At 45.1% G+C, this 20,526-nt stretch overlaps 1 protein-coding gene across 1 annotated transcript in view; it reads right to left on the minus strand.

The window, feature by feature from the left end:
- Window positions 1–17,027, minus strand: part of LOC138663749 (zinc finger protein 665-like) — an 80,537-nt gene extending 63,510 nt beyond the window's left edge. The window contains exons 1-6 of the mRNA XM_069750078.1: window positions 16,971–17,027; window positions 13,924–14,084; window positions 13,615–13,794; window positions 13,417–13,540; window positions 13,236–13,333; window positions 12,945–13,035 (exon numbers count right to left, since the gene is read on the minus strand). Coding sequence (XP_069606179.1) covers window positions 12,945–13,035; window positions 13,236–13,333; window positions 13,417–13,540; window positions 13,615–13,794; window positions 13,924–14,001 — 571 coding nt within the window. The 5' untranslated portion in view covers window positions 14,002–14,084; window positions 16,971–17,027. The remainder of the gene's footprint in view (window positions 1–12,944; window positions 13,036–13,235; window positions 13,334–13,416; window positions 13,541–13,614; window positions 13,795–13,923; window positions 14,085–16,970) is intronic.
- Window positions 17,028–20,526: the final 3,499 nt, after the last annotated feature.

The following is a 20,526-nucleotide window of genomic DNA, read 5'->3' on the forward strand; positions in this document are numbered from 1 at the left end:
GTGGTCACCACCTGGCGCAAGCACCCGTGCGAGTGCCGTTTGCCTGGACAGGTGGGTGCGCCCACTCTTGGGTGACGGCACTGGCACAGGGTCCCTCATAGTACAATGAAGTGTCTCTGACGGTGGTGGTGCAAAACCAACCTCAGACACACCGTCGTAATATGAGGGGCCCTGTGCCAGTACCGCCACCCACGGGAGAGTGTTCCCCCCCCCAGCTCGAACAGTGCTCTACCACTTGCAAAACTTACCTCTCCCTGCTCCACCACTGTGTAGTCTGTCCTTCAATGGCACTGCCAATACAAATTTCTTGAAATGATAGATGATAGTAAAAATTTACAGGGGCCCTGGCCTCCATTTAGACCAGTTATTACTTTGTGCCAACTACCACTGTCTGCTACTCAGCAGAGGAGCCCACCCCTGTACCTAGCTATGCCACCTGTTTATTTATGAACACTTTTTTGGCAGACATTTAGCCCACTTTATTATTTTGGCCTACTGTGTCAGCCACTCATTACAGTTGTCCTCCTCCACTGAACAAAGCAATGCCGCCTGTGTACTCCTGTTACCAATTTTGAACTGCATTTAGCCTACTTACTTATTTGGGCCTAGTAACTGTGTCAGCCACTCCTTACAGTTGTCCTCCACTGAACAAAGCTATGCCGCCTGTGTACTCCTGTTACCCATTTTGAACTGCATTTAGCCTACTTTTTTATTTTGGGCCTACTAAGTCTCTCTGCGCCACTCAATTCAGTTGTCCTCCACTGAACAAAGCAATGCCGCCTGTGTACTCCTGTTACCAATTTTGAACTGCATTTAGCCTACTTTTTTATTTTAGGCCTACTAGGTCTGTCTGCGCCACTCATTACAGTTGTCCTCCTCCACTGAACAAAGCAATGCCGCCTGTGTACTCCTGTTACCAATTTTGAACTGCATTTAGCCTACTTACTTATTTGGGCCTAGTAACTGTGTCAGCCACTCCTTACAGTTGTCCTCCACTGAACAAAGCTACGCCGCCTGTGTACTCCTGTTACCAATTTTGAACTGCATTTAGCCTACTTACTTATTTGGGCCTAGTAACTGTGTCAGCCACTCCTTACAGTTGTCCTCCACTGAACAAAGCTACGCCGCCTGTGTACTCCTGTTACCAATTTTGAACTGCATTTAGCCAACTTAATTATTTGGGCCTAGTAACTGTGTCAGCCACTCCTTACAGTTGTCCTCCACTGAACAAAGCTATGCTGCCTGTGTACTCCTGTTACCAATTTTGAACTGCATTTAGCCTACTTTTTTATTTTAGGCCTACTAAGTCTGTCTGTGCCACTCATTACAGTTGTCCTCCTCCACTGAACAAACCAATGCCGCCTGTGTACTCCTGTTACCAATTTTGAACTGCATTTAGCCTACTTTTTTAATTTGGGCCTACTAACTGTGTCTGCGCCACTCATTACAGTTGTCCTCGACTGAACAAGGCAATGCCGCTTGTGTACTCCTGTTACCAATTTGAACTGCATTTAGCCTACTTTATTATTTGGGCCTATATCTGTGTTTCCTCCTCATCCTGCCCATTGCCCAGCCACTGCTAGATGAGTCTGCTGGTACATTGACCCAGACCACTACATTCCCCTTGCACTCTACACAGCCAGAATCTGACCCTGCTGAAAGTCAGGTCCCCCTTCCTGCATACTATACCACCTTACACGGGGACAAAGAGGAAGGTGCAGATGAAAGTGCAGGTTCCTTCATCAGGTGGGGGGGAAGCATACTCGTTGGCACTGGCACAGGGCCCCTCATAGTATGCAAAAGTGTCTCTGGCAGTGGGAGGCGCCGCCCACCGTCAAACACACCGCCATACTATGAGGGGCCCTGTGCCAGTGCCAACTAATGGGCCCCCCCTGCTTGCTCAGGATCACAGCACTTGCAAAGTTGAAATACTTACCTCTCCCTGCTCCACCGCCGTGACGTATTCCGCGTTTCCTGGGCCCACGAAAATCTTGAGCCAGCCCCACCCCCCCACAACTTTAGCCAAATGACCCCCTGTTTTCAATGCCTAACTATTATTATAAAGTAAATTAAGATTGACAAGCTTCAGTAATACGAATTGATGTTATTGGCATTAAAATGGGCACTGTAGGTGTTTTCCTGTCCTCCACTCACTGCTGACTTTGATTCCCCATTGACTTGCATTGGGGTTCGTGTTTCAGTCGGCAATAATCGGCCAATTTCACCCGACTCGATCCTAAAAAAGTAAAAGTCGCTGTGAGGGCTACGCTAACTTGCTACGTCTAAAACTACACTGTACTAACTACTATTATTTTTTTCTAAAAAAAAAAAAAAACGGACGTCACTTAGACTGTGATATCCGCTACGCTAACTAGCTAAAAAGAGAAAACTTCCTGTGGCACAGTCTCTGATCAGCAGCGATACTGTTCAGAGCGCTGAGGACACGGGAAGTGCACACATGCTCTGCGCAGGACGCAGCGCACACACACACACAAAAAAAAAAAAAAAAAAAAAAAAAATCGCTAAAAATTCAAATGGAGGGGGTACATCACCAAACAGTGTCGCCAGCTATGCTAAGTCACGTCTAAAACTACACTGTACTAACTACTATTATTTTTTTCTAAAAACAAAAAATTGAACGTCGCTTAGACTGCGATGTCCGCTACGCTAACTATCTAAGAAAAAGAAAAATTCCCATGGCACAGTCTCTGATCAGAGCGCTGGGGTCACAGGAAGAGCACAAATGCTCTGAGCAGGACGCCGCGCACACAAAAAAGTGCGCTAAAAATTCAATTGGTGGGTGAGGGAGGTGGACAGGGGGTACTGAAATAGGGATGGGGGGGATGGGAAAGGGGTGGGGGAGGTGCTGCTGCTCTGTTGTGATCACAGGAGTCACACAGCAGGCAGATGGCAGCAGATAGCACAGCAGGAAGCTGGAGCAGGATGCTGAAGATGGAGGCAGGAGATCGCCGGGTTGATCACACTGGCCACCAATGGATTCCTTCACTCAGGTACACAGAGGGGCTTAGACAACCGCTCTGCACGCCAAATCTGAGAGAAAGATGTCGTGCAGGGCGGTGCCGCTATTTTAGATTAACCCCTTTGGCGCTGATTGGCTGGAAGCTATTGTTTAGCTAATCAGCGCCATAGGGGTTAATCTGGTGAGGTGACGTGGGGGATCACCCAACCCACTGTGATGGCTGGACAAAGCTGACCAGCAAATCACAGCAATGGTGGGAGGGCTGTGCAGCTTCCCGGGGCTATGTGCGGAGATGGTCTGCTGTCAGGAACAGCAGCCATCAGAACCCGATCACCGCGCGATGCCACACTGTGACCGGAAAATGGCGGCGCCGTATTAGTACTGCGCTGGTCAGAAATGCACCTCCCTCAGCACAGTACTAGTACGGCGGAGGTCGGGAAGGGGTTAATCATGGTTAGACTGGAGTGTCGAAACGCGTTGGTAGCTCTCTGTGATCTATATGTTGTCCGTATTGTGCCTGTTTTTATGATTTTTTTTTAACCTTTTCTTCATTCTTTGGAACTTGCACGCCAAAGCCCATGCGGTTCCTTGCTTGCAACTCATTCTTGGAAAGAGACTGCAAATGGTGAGCTGACGTCTCCCGTTCCCCATTCCCCTTTTTTCGTAACTGCAATTAGTCGCTTCCTATAACCTTCAACAAGCTTCTTACACCTCTCAGCTGGAATTGTAAACCACTGTTCTTTTGCAAACTGCTCCAGGTCTCTCATATTTGAAGGATTCCTTCTCCCAACTGCAATTTTAAGATCTCTCCACAGGTGTTCAATGGGACTTACATCAGGACAGACTGCTGGCCACATCAGAACTCTCCAGTGCTTTGTTTTCATCCATTTCTGGGTGCTTCGTGACATATGTTGGAGGTCATTGTCTTGCTTGAAGACCGATGACTTAGGACACAGAACTTAGGACACTCAGCTTTCTTTCACTGGGTACCGCATTGCAACCCAAAATCATTTGGCAATCTTCAGATTTCATGATGCCTTGCACATATACAAAACACCCAGTGCCAGAGGCAGCAAAACAACCCCAAAACATTTTTGAACCTCCTCCATATTTGACTGTAGATGCTGCGTTCTTTTGTTTGTAGGCCTCATTCAGTTTTCGGTAGAATAATGTGCTTTGCCAAAAAGCTTTATTTTATCCTAATCTATCCACAAGATGCTTTACCAGAAAGATTTTGGCTTATTCATGTAAATTTTGGCAAACTGCAGTCTAACTTCTTTATGTCTCTGTGTCAGCAGTGGGGTCCTCTTGAGTCTCCTGCCATTATGTTTTATTTAATTGAAATGGTGATGGATAGTTTGCGCTGACATTGATGCACCCTGAACCTGCAGGACAGCTTGAATTTCTTTGGAACTTGATCCATCATCCCGACCATCCTGCGTCCAGGAAGATTAGCCACAGTACCATGGGTCGTAAACTTCTTATGTTTTGCACCATGGACAAAGAAACATTAAGCTCCCTAGAGATGGACTTGTATTTTTTAGATATTTTACAACAATTTTGGTTTTGAAGTCCTCAGTTCTTTTCTTTCTGTTCTCTATGCCTAGTGTGGCGCACACAATGCAAAGATTGAGTCAACTTCTCCCCTTTTTATCTGGTTTTCATAATGCCCACACCTGTTACTTGCCACAGGTGAGATTGAATGAGCATCACTTGCTTGAAACAAAATTATTTACCCACAATTTTGGAAAGGTGCCAACAATTTTGTGGTGCCCAGTTTGAGGGTTTTGTGTGAAATTATGTCCAATTTGCCTTTTTTCCTGTTTTTTGTGTTGTTTAAAGACACATAAAGGAAATAAACAAATGTATAACAAAACCATGTGGAATTGCAATAATTTTTGGGAGAACACTTCATTTTCTAGAACAATTTCAAGGGTACAACACTGTCGGCCATGACTGTACGTTTTGTAGTATGTTTTTGACACTGGTTTTCGTCTCTTTGGTGTGTCACGTTTAAAATAAAGTTGCTTTGCTTTTGATATTTCCTGGTATTTGGCTCTGACAAAAAATTATTGATGAAGTCATGTGCAGGTTACAAGCTAGCGGAAAAACACTAAAAAAACGTGTTTTTTTACCTGCAGGCTTTCCACATTTAATGCAATTCTATGGGGAAAATCTGGACATAAATCAGCACACCCGCAAGAGAAATTGACATCTTGCGGATTTGAAACATGCCCCGCGGGTCAAATTTCACAGCATTTCTACTTAATTATGCCAGAAATAAATTCCATAGGACCAGAATCATACATTGTCTGAAGTACTGACTAAGAAATTTATGTGTTTTTTTTCTTCGGTTGGTGAAGAGTCTGAATGTTGACTCTTCTGGTAGGTTGATTTGATTTTTGTAAATTAATAAATGGTTGTTATTTACCTCTTATATCAGCTCTTACAGACATTGGACTGATATCTTTGCAAAACAGGGATGCAGAATCACTGAACAATTATGTTTGCTGAAATGTCGATTACACATTATTCAAGGTGTGAGGCAGTGACCGCTGTTACAGCTAGGGGGCGCTGTTTGTGCTTCTCAGAATGAGCACAGAGGCGTATGAAGGCCATAGGTGTACATGGCAGTCGCAGGTGTAGCTGTGATTGCAATGAGTAGTAGTGACTCGTGTCACAGGTAGGGTTTGCTGTGTATTCTCCCCAGGTTTTGCATGGAGATGGATGGAGTCCATAGGTGTGCATGGGAGTCATGGATTTCTGGTCCGGGTTTTTCATGTGGCTGAAAGCCACAGTTTTGTGTGTTAAAACCCTGCAGTAAGGGGTATGGGTGTGTCAGGTGTGAGGTGCAACGCCAGTGTCAGTCTGGCGTATGCTGGTGTGCAGAGCAGAGGCCTGCAGAGCACTGGCTGAGTGCATGGAGGCACAGGCCAGCAGAGCAAGCACCCAGTGCAGCTGAATAGCCTGGCGCCCGCAGCATATACAGCGATGCAAGTCGTCCATGGTACTGGTCTTTGATGTGGACAGTCCTGTGCCCGGAGGTGGATGTCCTGTGCCCGAAGGAGTCGGATGTGGACAGTCCTGTGCCCGGAGGTGAATGTTCTGTGCCCAAAAGAGGACTGGCATGGGTAACAATTGCAAACAGGTGGATATGGTGCCCGGCTGCTATCAGGAGGATATCCTGGGCTATGTACGGCTGTGTGAGCAGAGAGACTGTGATACAGTGATGCAGGACACCCACGGGAACTAATCAGAGGAGGGCTGGCGTGTGTAGTGTCTGCATATAGGCCATACAGTTTGATGACATGCAAACATTGAAGAATACATTTCAAAACCTCAATTTACACTCCCTCTCTGAGTTCCTTCTCCCTCTTACAGACATAGCTTCCTTACATGACACAGATGCTGCTGCCACCTTATATAACACCACAATAACAGCAACACTCGATTCGGCCACCCCCTCGCGCACAGCAAAACTCGTGCAATCAACAGGCAACCCTGGCTGACCAGCCTGACCAAAGAACTAAGACGGGCTTCCAGGGTTGTTGAGCGGAGATGGAAGAGATACCATTCTGTCGAGAACTTTCTCGTATACAAGCAGTCCCTCGCCAGCTTCAAGTCCACACTCACTGCCACAAACCAAAACTTCTCATCTCTCTTATCCTCCCTGTCTCACAATCCTACACAGCTGTTCAACACTTTCAATTCTCTACTCCGTCCCCAAGCACCTCCTCCCTGCTGAAGACTTTGCCCCTTTATTTAAGCAGAAGATCGATAACACCAGAGAAAGCTTTGGACTGCAGCCCCAATGCCCTTCCTCTTAACTGCTCAGCCCTGTTCTTCAAAAAAAAAAACAGCTTCTCCACCATGACAGAAGATCAGCTCTCTGCCCTTCTGTCAAGATCACATCTCACCACTTGCACGCTTGACCCACTCCCGTCCCACCTCATTCCTAACCTCGCCACAGTCTTCATCCCAACCCTAACACACCTCTTCAACTTGTCACTTACAAATGGTGTCTATTCCTCATCCTTCAAACATGCCTCAATCGCACTCAAAAAGCCCTTTCTAAAAACTGAACATGGACAAAACAGAATTCATTATCTTTCCTCCATCTCACTCTAACCGCCGCACCAATCCTATCCATCAATGTCAATGACTGCTCACTTTCCCCAGTCCCGCATGCTTGGTGCCTCATGGTGATCCTCGACTCTGCCCTCTCTTTCAAGCCACATAGCCAAGCCCTTGCCTCCTGCCAACTCCAGCTCAAAAATATTTCCCTTGACCAAAGAAACTGCAAAAACGCTTGTGCACGCCCTCATCTCCCACCTCAACTATTGCAACCTCCAAATCTCTGGCCTCCCCTCTAGCACTCTTGCACCACTCCCATCTATCCTAAACGTTGCTGCCCAACTAATCCACCTGTCTCCCCGTTATTCTGCAGCCTCTCCTCTCTGGCTTGTTATTGTCCAGAGGCTCCAGTTCAAAACCCTAACTATGACATACAAAGCCATCCTCAACCTGTCTCCTCCATACATCTGTGACATGGGTCCCGGTACTTACCTACACGCAACCTTCGATCCTCTCAAGATCTCCTTCTGTACTCCCCTCTTATCTCTTCTTCCCACAACCACATACAAGACTTCCCCCGTGCTTCTCCCATACTCTGAAACTCTCTGCCCCAACACATCAGACTTTCGCCTACCACGAAAACCTTCAAGAGGAACCTGAAGACCCACCTCTTCCAAAAAGCCTACAACCGGCAGTGATCCTCAGTCTATTAACATAGTAACATAGTTAGTAAGGCCAAAAAAAGACATTTGTCCATCCAGTTCAGCCTATATTCCATCATAATAAATCCCCAGATTTACGTCCTTCTACAGAACCTAATAATTGTATGATACAATATTGTTCTGCTCCAGGAAGACATCCAGGCCTCTCTTGAACCCCTCAACTGAGTTCGCCATCACCACCTCCTCAGGCAAGCAATTCCAGATTCTCACTGCCCTAACAATAAAGAATCCTCTTCTATGTTGGTGGAAAAACCTTTTCTCCTCCAGACGCAAAGAATGCCCCCTTGTGCCCGTCACCTTCCTTGGTATAAACAAATCCTCAGCGAGATATTTGTATTGTCCCCTTATATACTTATACATGGTTATTAGATCGCCCCTCAGTCGTCTTTTTTCTAGACTAAATAATCCTAATTTCGCTAATCTATCTAGGTATTGTAGTTCTCCCATCCCCTTTATTAATTTTGTTGCCCTCCTTTGTACTCTCTCTAGTTCCATTATATCCTTCCTGAGCACCGGTGCCCAAAACTGGACACAGTACTCCATGTGCGGTCTAACTAGGGATTTGTACAGAGGCAGTATAATGCTCTCATCATGTGTATCCAGACCTCTTTTAATGCACCCCATGATCCTGTTTGCCTTGGCAGCTGCTGCCTGGCACTGGCTGCTCCAGGTAAGTTTATCATTAACTAGGATCCCCAAGGCCTTCTCCCTGTCAGATTTACCCAGTGGTTTCCCGTTCAGTGTGTAATGGTGATATTGATTCCTTCTTCCCATGTGTATAACCTTACATTTATCATTGTTAAACCTCATCTGCCACCTTTCAGCCCAAGATTCCAACCTATCCAGATCCATCTGTAGCAGAATACTATCTTCTCTTGTATTAACTGCTTTACATAGTTTTGTATCATCTGCAAATATCGATATTTTACTGTGTAAACCTTCTACCAGATCATTAATGAATATGTTGAAGAGAACAGGTCCCAATACCGATCCCTGCGGTACCCCACTGGTCACAGCGACCCAGTTAGAGACTATACCATTTATAACCACCCTCTGCTTTCTATCACTAAGCCAGTTACTAACCCATTTACACACATTTTTCCCCAGACCAAGCATTCTCATTTTGTGTACCAACCTCTTGTGCGGGCACGGTATCAAACGCTTTGGAAAAATCGAGATATACAACGTCCAATGACTCACTATTGAACTGCCGCACGACCAGCTCTACCCTCTCCTAGTGTATCCTCACCCATCCCCTCACGGGCAGGGTCCTCTCTCCCTTTGTACTTGTGTATGTCTTGTATTGCTCATGTTTATTGTACTTGTCCATGTATGCCCCTTTTTCACATGTAAAGTGCCATGGAATAAATGGCACTATAAAAATGAATAATAATAATAATAATAATGAAATATAAACAAATATCAAACAATGTGGTTAACATCATCACCCTTCCCCCTTGACCTGTGAATGGTGGCTTGAAGGACAGTTGTGAAGAAGACTTCTCCTCTGTTCCAAGTGACTCTACAGGATGTCAGATTAGGGGACCATGGCCCCAACTGGAAAAACACAGATATGCTCCATTGACCATTGCGGAACCAGAGATGTCTTGAAGAATCCAGGCTGTGGCATTAAGGTCACCTGGCCACATACCTCAATGCTCTCAGTTAACCTCCTAAACTTGTCGTTACCTCCTAAGCCTGAAGTTACCTCCTCTCAAAAGCGGGGTGCCCCTGGTGGGGGTAGTTGGGCCTGGAAGCGGCTCTAATCCCGGTGAGATTGAAGAAGGGGGAGACCCTGTAATTTGCACCATCTTGGGTATTTTGCTGGGACTGTTCAATGTGTAGTTTGTGGTTCAATAATGTATTGCACGATAAAAGGTGAGTGGGCGTTCAGTGGGATGATCTTTGGTCCATGCGCTCTCGAATCAGTGGACTAGAGCACCCGCTGACCCTCTGTCTCCACAGCATGTGATTTCTTTAAATTCCATCCACTTTGCTAGAAACGTAAGACACTGTATTTCTTAGGCAGCATCAATAAGTCTTCGTGGGAAATTAGCCAAAATATGGAACTGTTTTAACACTATATTTTACAGAGTTTACCGTGCAGTACAATTAACATCAAGAACTAGGAAGACTAGAGGAGGAGTAACAGATGAATTTGGATGCCGACATTGAGTTGTCCCAGGCTCATACAGACGATGTGGCTTGCACTCATTATAAATTTGATAATGATGACAATGAATACACTGACCAGGATGTCATATACTGGGGAGGAGACTTAATAAGGATGGTCTTTACTCACACTGGTGAGCATAGCAAGCTGACTTTTTCATTGCTTGCAGGCTGACAGGTGTTGTTTTAGTATCAAGTAAAATTATGACTGTTGGTTAGCCTCCCTGTTCGACCCTCGTTATAAAATAAACTGTGAGAATTTTTAGTGATTTTGAAAAGAAGGAAAACCCGAAGTATTATGAGGACAAGCTCTGTATTCAGCTTGTTTAGCTTTTGCCCTGCAGATGCCTGCTGTCTGTGTGTCTGACCTGAAGGTCCCTTTCCATTTTCCGCAGTCAATTCTCAACCACTTCTGTCACCTACAGCTTGTTCCACTCAGTTACTGAAGTAGTTTCACGAAGTCGCAGGTTAAAGGGAACCTGTCACCCCGAAAATCGCGGGTGAGGTAATCCCACCGGCATCAGGGGCTTATCTGCAGCATTCTGTAATGCTGTAGATAAGCCCCCGATGTTACCTGAAAAAGGAGAAAAAGACGTTAGATTATACTCACCCAGGGGCGGTCCCGCTGCTGGTCAGGTCGGATGGGCGTCTCCGGTCCGCTCCGGCGCCTCCTATCTTCTTTCCATGACGTCCTCTTCTGATCTTCAGCCACGGCTCCGGCGCAGGCGTACTTTGCTCTGCCCTCTTGAGGGCAGAGGATAGTACTGCAGTGCGCAGGCGCCGGAAAGGTCAGAGACCCGGCGCCTGCGCACTGCAGTACTATCCTCTGCCCTCAAGAGGGCAAAGTAAAGTACGCCTGCGCCGGAGCCGTGGCTGAAGATCAGAAGAGGACGTCATGGAAAGAAGATAGGAGGCGCCGGAGCGGACCGGAGACGCCCATCCGACCTGACCAGCAGCGGGACCGCCCCTGGGTGAGTATAATCTAACGTCTTTTTCTCCTTTTTCAGGTAACATCGGGGGCTTATCTACAGCATTACAGAATGCTGCAGATAAGCCCCTGATGCCGGTGGGATTACCTCACCCGCGATTTTCGGGGTGACAGGTTCCCTTTAAGGAGGGCACACGGACGCAAAGCGTTGGCACAGTCAGATGGAGAGCAAAGGATAGACCTTGGGGCCAGAACAGGGGGAAACGGCTAGTCCAAAGTAGCACACCACAGGGAAACAGAGGAACCACCAGCATTTTGAAATGATAAATGCACCATATGAAGAATGACAGTCCATATGCTTAATGCAAATAATGCTTAATCCAGGTGGCTAGTAGAGAGTTAACCGTCAGGACTGAGAGGCAGCAGGAATCACAGGAGAGTTGAAAAATGACTGCACAATCTGAACAGTCCAATACCAGTTTGTTATGTTTACTGCAACAGAGGAGTTAGCCCAGAAACCGGGTAGCAGAAAATTAAACAACCGGACTGAGGGTATGCAGGAATTATACACGTATGCAAGATTACAACAGAATGTAAAAGAATTGTTGAAGCATTCTGAATAATTTAACTCTGAAATCTCAACACTAAAGGTACCGTCACACTTAGCGACGCTGCAGCGATACCGACAACGATCCGGATCGCTGCAGCGTCGCTGTTTGGTCGCTGGAGAGCTGTCACACAGACCGCTCTCCAGCGACCAACGATGCCGGTAACCAGGGTAAACATCGGGTAACTAAGCGCAGGGCCGCGCTTAGTAACCCAATGTTTACCCTGGTTACCATCCTAAAAGTAAAAAAAAAAAACAAACACTACATACTTACCTACAGCCGTCTGTCCTCCAGCGCTGTGCTCTGCACTCCTCCTGTACTGGCTGTGAGCGTCGGTCAGCCGGAAAGCAGAGCGGTGACGTCACCGCTCTGCTTTCCGGCCGCTGTGCTCACAGCCAGTACAGGAGGAGTGCAGAGCACAGCGCTGGAGGACAGACGGCTGTAGGTAAGTATGTAGTGTTTGTTTTTTTTTACTTTTAGGATGGTAACCAGGGTAAACATCGGGTTACTAAGCGCGGCCCTGCGCTTAGTTACCCGATGTTTACCCTGGTTACCAGTGAAGACATCGCTGAATCGGTGTCACACATGCCGATTCAGCGATGTCTGCGGGGAGTCCAGCGACCAAATAAAGTTCTGGACTTTCTTCCCCGACCAGGGACAGCACAGCAGGGGCCTGATCGCTGCTGCCTGTCACACTGGACGATATCGCTAGCGAGGACGCTGCAACGTCACGGATCGCTAGCGATATCGTCTAGTGTGACGGTACCTTAAGACAAGAGTGTATCTCAAACTTGTCTAGGAAGATGAGGTCACAGATATGCATCAGGCAACTTGTAAAACTCGACGTGGAGCACAGCAAAGGGCAGCGGTCATATGAGAAGGTAACCAAGCCGGGACAGGACACAGCTATCGCCAATAATTAGATCTACCAGTGGAAACATGGGAGACTGGCTCTTTATCAACAATGCAATGATGCCACTGCTTGCCTGTTCATCATGATCCAACCTGTACTGAAAAGGCAGCCAGTGCTAAAGACATCTCCTGCCTGTCCATTATGTTTCAAACTGTACTACAGCTGCTGCTAATGCTGTTAAACAGCCATAAATCTTTTGCCTGTCCATTATGTTCCATAAAGTGCTTCCCCTGAGATGGAACCCTGCCCTGCACAGGGCATATCTAATAAAAACTCCCACGAAAGGGATAATTTTTGGACGGTTAAAAATAATAATTGCTTTTTCACAGTTCCTAATCTCCTCTTGGAAGCGATACCTACCCAACACAGAATAACAATGTAGCAATACATTAAACAGGTGTTCCAAAAATATGTAATTTCTCACAGCTAAAATTAGGCATTGCTTTTCATTTGGCATACATAGCGGTGCAGAACATAGTACGAATTAGAATCAAACACATATTTGTACCAACCAGTTAATAAATAAAATATACAGGCCACTACTCACCTGCGCTGTCAACTGAAAGAATCTCCACTTTATACCAATCTTCCCCACTCACATATGTCTCTGTAGGATCAAAATTGTTTAACTCTTCACCCTGAAACAAAATATTGCAAAAGTCACAGACAGATGGAGAAGTCACATCTATGATCAGCTTTAATCCTACCATCTCCACCGTTATCATTAAACAAGTATAAAACATATAATACTGGTGGAAAAAAACAAGACTGAACACAAGACCTTCACAGCCGTCTACACATCATAGGGGAGATCTCATGACACCTTCTCTCCATCTACCTGATCATTCTGAGGAACATCGGGATCTTCTTGTTTACAGTCCTGCGGAAGAAGAGGACGGGGACATCTCTCTGGTGTTGTCCTCTTACTGGATAGATCTGGAGGAAATGCATACAGGGACTGAATTCATTCTCTACATACAGATAATTATAGGCTGTGTATATTTTGTCCGGTCTATTACCTGGTGATATGAAGGGCTGGGGAACCTCCATCATGACGTCCTTGTATAGATCTTTGTGTCCTTTTATATACTCCCACTCCTCCATGGAGAAATAGACAGCAACATCCTGACACCTTATAGGAACCTGACACAAACAATGACACGGTCATCCCCCCAATCCCTTCATAGTGTTACTGTATAATATCCCAGCAGTGTCACCTCTCCAGTCAGCAGCTCAATCATCTTGTAGGTGAGTTCTAGGATATTCTGGTCATTGATGTCCTCATGTATCAGCGGGTGAGGTGGAGGCCCTGTAATTGGGATCAGGGGTCTTCCCAATCCCTCAGCCTCAGGGTCCTGACAGTGCTCACTAGAGGTCTTCTTCACTACTATGTAATCCTGGTTATGGAGAAACACATTAATAAATCTCACTACAGACATTTCCAGAGTCATCACTTCTCCAGTTCTGTCCATCTGTTATTCCCATAGATAAGAATGATGCAATGTGACGTCATCAAAATCTCTCACCTCTCCAGTAAGCTGAAAGATGATCTCTAGGGTGAGGTGCAATATCCTCTCCGCCATCTTGTCACTGTTCCTTTCCATTCTTGACAGGTCAATTTGGAAAATTCACTTATATAGAAGATCTCCACTGAGAGGGTTCAATATTGTAGATACCTGAATGTGAACTAGATCATAAACATAATAATATCATCATCATTAGTAACATGATCAAGAATCTTGTGTAATAACACAATTACTAGAAACTTTATATCCAATCACTGGCAGCAGAAAAGATGCTGACATGTATGGCACCCAGGTCTAAAAGTTACCCTGAGGCCCATAACAATTTAGTTATGCCCTGCTCTTATAAAAGAAAAAAAAAAAAAGAGTAAGACGTTCTACTCTGGGCCAGTTTGGAGACCAAACTTGGCCATTCAAATGAATAAAATTGAGAAAAAAAATATTTGGGCAGCATATAGATGGAATCTGTGCGCGACTCATTTTTTACAGACCGATTGCAGGGAAGTGCTTGGGAAACCTCCTAAATAACCTCTGTGTTTATACTCCCTTGGCAATATATAAGGCAGCACTACATACAGCGCCAGGAAAAATAATTTGTACTGTGCAAAATTTTCCAAATCTTTTCATGTTACGACAAGAAACTTAAATGGATTTTATGTGACATAAACGCAAAGTAGCAAGTATTTGCGGAGTCTAAAGGAAAGATTTTTTTTACATTATTTTAAAAATATGAATCTAAAAATTGTGTCATGCAATTTTTTTTCCAAGTATAAATACAGCTGTTCTGTGAAGGCCTCAGAGATTTGTTTGAGAACTTTATCGATCAAACAGAATTCTGAAAATCAAGGAACACACCAGTCGGGTCAGGGATAAAGTTGAATAAAATTAAAGTGGGTTAGGTTATTATAAAAAAAAAAAATAGCCCAAGCTCTGAACATCTCAGAGTACTGTTCAATCTATCATCTGAAAATAGAAGGAATATGGTACAACTGCAAACCTATTAAGACATGGCTGTCCACCTAAACTGACATCCCAAGAAAAAAAGAGCACTAATTGGAGAAGCAGCAAAGAAGCCCATGGTCTTTCTGTAAGAGCTGCAGAGATCCACAGCTCAGGAAGGAGAATCTGTCAATAGAACAACAATTAGGGCTCACTCACATGACCGTATTACGCGGCTGAGGGCTTTCTAAGGCTTCATCGGACAGCACTTGGCCCAATATCATATCATGGGGAAATGCAGATCTGAGATTTTTTTTCTCACCCCAATTTGGCATAGTATGCTGTGAGTACATCTGATAATTGGATCACAAGCACCCATACAAGTCTATAGATGCATGTGAAACATCGGACTGCTGTCGCATGTCAACTGAGTGTAATTGGTTTACCACAGACACAGACAATGGAGAAGATTGAGAAATTAAATCTTCTCCTCACCTATGGCGATACTCGGATCCAACTCTGATAGAGTTTGATTCGAATGACATTAGCATTTAGCATGATCAATCTAAAAACTTGATAGGTGCTGCAAAAGAGTTGAGACTATGGGGTAGGTTCAGCATCCAGCAGGACAATGACCCGAAACATACTGCCATAGCTACAATGAATGGTTAAGAATTGATCAAGGAATGACCCAGTCACAGTCCAGACCTAAAGGTACCTTCACACTGAGCAACTTTACAACGAGAACGACAACGATCCGTGACGTTGCAGCGTCCTGGATAGCGATCTCGTTGTGCTTGACACGCAGCAGCGATCAGGATCCCGCTGTGACATCGCTGGTCGTAGCTAGAAGTCCAGAACTTTATTTGGTCGTCAGGTCGGCGTGATTCGTCATGTTTGACAGCAAAAGCAACGATGCCAGCAATGTTTTAACATGGAGCGAACAACCGGCGAGAACGATAAGTGAGTCACTGGATCACTCCTGCATCGTTCTGGTGTTGCCGTGTTTGACGTCTCTACAGCGACCTAAACAGCGACGCAGCAGCGATCGGCTCGTTGTCTATATCGCTGCAGCGTCGCTGAGTGTAACGGTACCTTAAGTCACATTGAGAATCTGTGACAAGACTTGAAAATTGTTGTTCAGACACTTGATCCAATTTCACTGAGCGAGAGCTATTTAATCAAGAAAGGGTCATTTTTAATGTTTCATTCACTGGTATGGGACTGCCAGAGTAAAGCGCTCATATTATTCCTGCAGTCCCATAAATAAATCAATAAATAATGCCCAAGCCTGAGACTTACCCATCTACTGCGCCCCAGCTAGGAAGTGCCTCACCATACCGTGACCTATCAATACTGTTCCCTCATACAGGGCCCTCAGTGCTTTATCTGTACTCTAAGAGGTATCACAGTGTTATCTGTGGTGTTACATAGGTCTATAGGAGATATCTACTTCATTATCTGTAGTGTTACATAGGGCTGCAGGGGACATCTACTACATTATCTGTAATCATAGTTATCATTGTGTATCTGTGGTGTTACATAGGACTGCAGGTGACATCCACTACATTATCTGTACTCGGAGACTTATCATTGTTATCAGAACATATACATACACGTTGTGTCTGAACACTGCGATAAATAAATGCAAGAACTCCAGTATTACTGAAAATGGTAAAACATAAAAGGTACTGATAGTATTTTTTGATGAAGGAGTGTAAATCCATCCAACCACGTCACGGTGACCATTAATATGGCCGGTGCCGATCACTAATGACCTCTCCACGTTCCGAACATCTGAATGGGGGGAGACAAGGAGACCTTGTGTGGGAGAGAGACTGAGGACCGAACGTTACTAACGTGTACAGCGATATTGGCGTCCATGTAGTCATTAGTCGCAGCGTTCTGTAGTGGGGGGAGCAGCGACATATAAGTCACAGGTCAGACCCCAGAGATCAGCAACGGGGGGAGAACGTGTGTATTCAGGGGGGAAACATGGAAAACGGAACATCACAGAGATGAGAAAGGCCATTTATTATATGGGGAGGAAAAATGGCCGAGTGTGACCAGCGGCTAATCCTGATAGAGAATAACGGGGCCCCAGCACCTACCTCCACCTGCAGAGCCGCACTCCACATATATGGCTGCTCTGTGCACACAGGACCTGTGATGAGGTCACAGGAGGGGAGGAGTCAGGGGTCACATGATCAGGGGCCTCAGTGTATGCAGGACTCTGCTGTGCTGGTTGTCATGGTGCTGGATGAGGGGAAGTGGGGTCAGGAGGGGTTTACAGTGTGGATGTAGCAGAGCCGTGTGTGTATGAGGTGTATGGAGCGGAGCCACATGTGTATGAGGTGTATGGAGCGGAGCCACATGTGTATGAGGTGTACGGAGCGGAGCCGTGTGTGTACGGGGTGTACGGAATGGAGTCATGTGTACGGAGCGGGGCCGCGTGTGTACAACATGTAGCTCCATAGCCACGTCCAGCCGCTCAAGGTCAGTGATATCAAGGACCACGGAATACTGGGTATTCCATGACTCTAGCCAGCCCAGATATTGTCCCACCAGAACACCATTTACTAGGCCGCCGCACTGTTTTACCCTCACTCTGTGATGTCTGAGTAGTATTATGCCAAGGAGAGTGGGCGTTCAGTGGGATGATCCCTGGTCCATGCGGTCTCCAGCCAGCGGATGAGAGCAACCCCTGACCCACCGTGACTTCACACAAGGTCTTCAGTATAAAGAATGAATGTGATACGAATAGTGAGAAAATTAATTTAGGATTGATTATGATATTTTTCAAATCATGACAGGGAGACTGTAAAATGTTAATACTGTAAAGAAAATATATATATACAGTATTAAAATCTAACATGCTTAGGGTCTCAAGCAAATACTTTTAGTTTTAGTGAGTGACTGAGCTAGGCATCGTACACGTGTACAATATTTTTACATCAGTATTTGTAAGTCAAAACCAGGAGTGGGACAATCAGAGGAAAAGTCTAAGGGCTCATACTCACTTGTGAGAAATACAGACGAGTGCAATCCCATAAAAAAAAAATCGGATTGCACTCAGACCAATGTTATTCAATGGGTGACATCTCATCTGCGATTTTTTTCTCAGCTGAAGTCGGACTGAGAAAAAAAATCGCAGCATGCTGCGTATTGCTGCGTATGTTGGACGAGACTCGCCAATGAAAGTAAATGGATGCAAGAAAAAAAATCGCACAGCACTCGCACCATGCTGTCCGATTTTTATGCACCGGTGTCCTTTGAAAAGCCGGTAATTCATGTCCGGCATACAGTAAAATCACACTGACAGGTTAGAATATAAAAGATAGAATAGATATACACATAGAAAATATATATATATATATATATATATATATATATATATATATATATATACACTGCTCAAAAAACTAAAGGGAACACTTAACAGAATATAACTCCAAGTAAATCAAACTTCTGTGCAATCAAACTCTCCACTTAGGAAGCAACACTGATTTACAATCAATTTCACATGCTGTGGCAAGAAGGTTTGCTGTGTCTGTCAGCATAGTGTCCAGAAGCTGGAGGCGCTACCAGGAGACAGGCCAGTACACCAGGATACATTGGGGGGGACGTAGGAGGGCATCAACCCAGCAGCAGGACCGCTACCTCAGCCTTTGTGCAAGGAGGAACAGGAGGAGCACTGCTAGAGCCCTGCAAAATGACCTCCAGCAGGCCACAAATGTGCATGTTTCTGCACAAAGTTAGAAATCGACTCCATGAGGATGGTCTGAGTGCCCAACGCCCACAGATGGAGGTTGTGCTCTCAGCTCAACACCGTGCAGGATGCTTGGCATTTACCACAGAACACAAGGATTGGCAAATTCGCTACTGGCGCCCTGTGCTCTTCACAGATAAAAGCAGGTTCACACTGAGCACATGTGACAGATGTGACAGACTCTGGAGATGCCGTGGAAAGCGATCTGCTGCCTGCAACATCCTTCAGCATGACCGGTTTGGCAGTGGGTCAGTAATGGTGTGGGGTGGCATTTTTTTGGAGGGCCGCACAGCCCTCCATGTGCTCGCCAGAGGTAGCCTGACTGCCATTAGGTACAGCGATGAGATCCTCAGACCCCTTGTGAGACCATATGGTGGTGCGGTGGGCCCTGGGTTCCTCCTAATGCAGGACAATGCCAGACCTCATGTGGGTGGCGTGTGTCAGCAAAAGGTAGCTACTTTGAAGAACCTAGAATATAAGACATAATTTCAGTTGTTTCACACTTTTTTGTTAAGTATATAATTCCACATGTGTTAATTCATAGTTTTGATGCCTTCAGTGTGAATGTACAATTTTCCTAGTCATGAAAATACAGAAAAATCTTTAAATGAGAAGGTGTGTCCAAACTTTTGGTCTATACTGTATATATATATATATATATATATATATATATATATACACACAGTATATATATATATATATATATATATATATATATATATACTTTGAAGATTATTTGGTATTAAAACGATGTTTACAGTTGTGTTTTAACATGATCTTTTACATAGAGAGTACTGCATGTTAAAATCGCATTGCACACGGATGCCATACGGATGTCACACTGTTTGATGCGAGGAAATCGCATCTTCGCATTGCAAACGGATTACATACGATTCACTGTTCAGGAAACATTTGTGCGATTCTCGGCCGTCAAAATCGGACCGATTCTTTATACGGTAAGTGTGACTCCAGACTAATAGAAACACGGACTTTGGGTCGATATAGTGAACTGCTCAAGAATATGTTGGAAGTTATATGGCTTGCCACTTGTTATATATATACAGTCATGGCCAAAAGTAATCACACCCCTGCAATTCTGTCAGATAATACTCAGTTTCTTCCTGAAAATGATTGCAATCACAAATTCTTTGGTATTATTATCTTCATTTAATTTGTCTTAAATGAAAAAGCACAAAAGAGAATGAAGCAAAAAGCAAAACATTGATCATTTCACACAAAACTCCAAAAATGGGCCAGACAAAAGTATTGGCGCCCTCAGCCTAATACTTGGTTGCACAACCTTTAGCCAAAATAACTGCGACCGACCGCTTCCGGTAACCATCAATGAGTTTCTTACATTGCTCTGCTGGAATTTTAGACCATTCTTCTTTGGCAAACTGCTCCAGGTCCCTGATATTTCAAGGGTGCCTTCTCCAAACTGCCATTTTTAGATCTCTCCACAGGTGTTCTATGGGATTCAGGTCTGGACTCATTGCTGGCCACCTTAGAAGTCTCCAGTGCTTTCTCTCAAACCATTTTCTAGTGCTTTTTGAAGTGTGTTTTGGGTCAATGTCCTGCTGGAAGACCCATGACCTCTGAGGGAGACCCAGCTTTCTCACACTGGGCCCTGCATTATGCTGAAACATTTGTTGGTAGTCTTCAGACTTCATAATGCCATGCACACGGTCAAGCAGTCCAGTGCCAGAGGCAGCAAAGCAACCCCAAAACATCAGGGAACCTCCGCCATGTTTGACTGTAGGGACCGTGTTCTTTTCTTTGAATGCCTCTTTTTTTCTCCTGTAAACTCTACGTTGATGCCTTTGCCCAAAAAGCTCTACTTTTGTCTCATCTGACCAGAGAACATTCTTCGAAAACGTTTTAGGCTTTTTCAGGTAAGT

Source organism: Ranitomeya imitator, chromosome 2, assembly GCF_032444005.1.
Source record: "Ranitomeya imitator isolate aRanImi1 chromosome 2, aRanImi1.pri, whole genome shotgun sequence".
Lineage (NCBI taxonomy): Eukaryota > Metazoa > Chordata > Amphibia > Anura > Dendrobatidae > Ranitomeya > Ranitomeya imitator.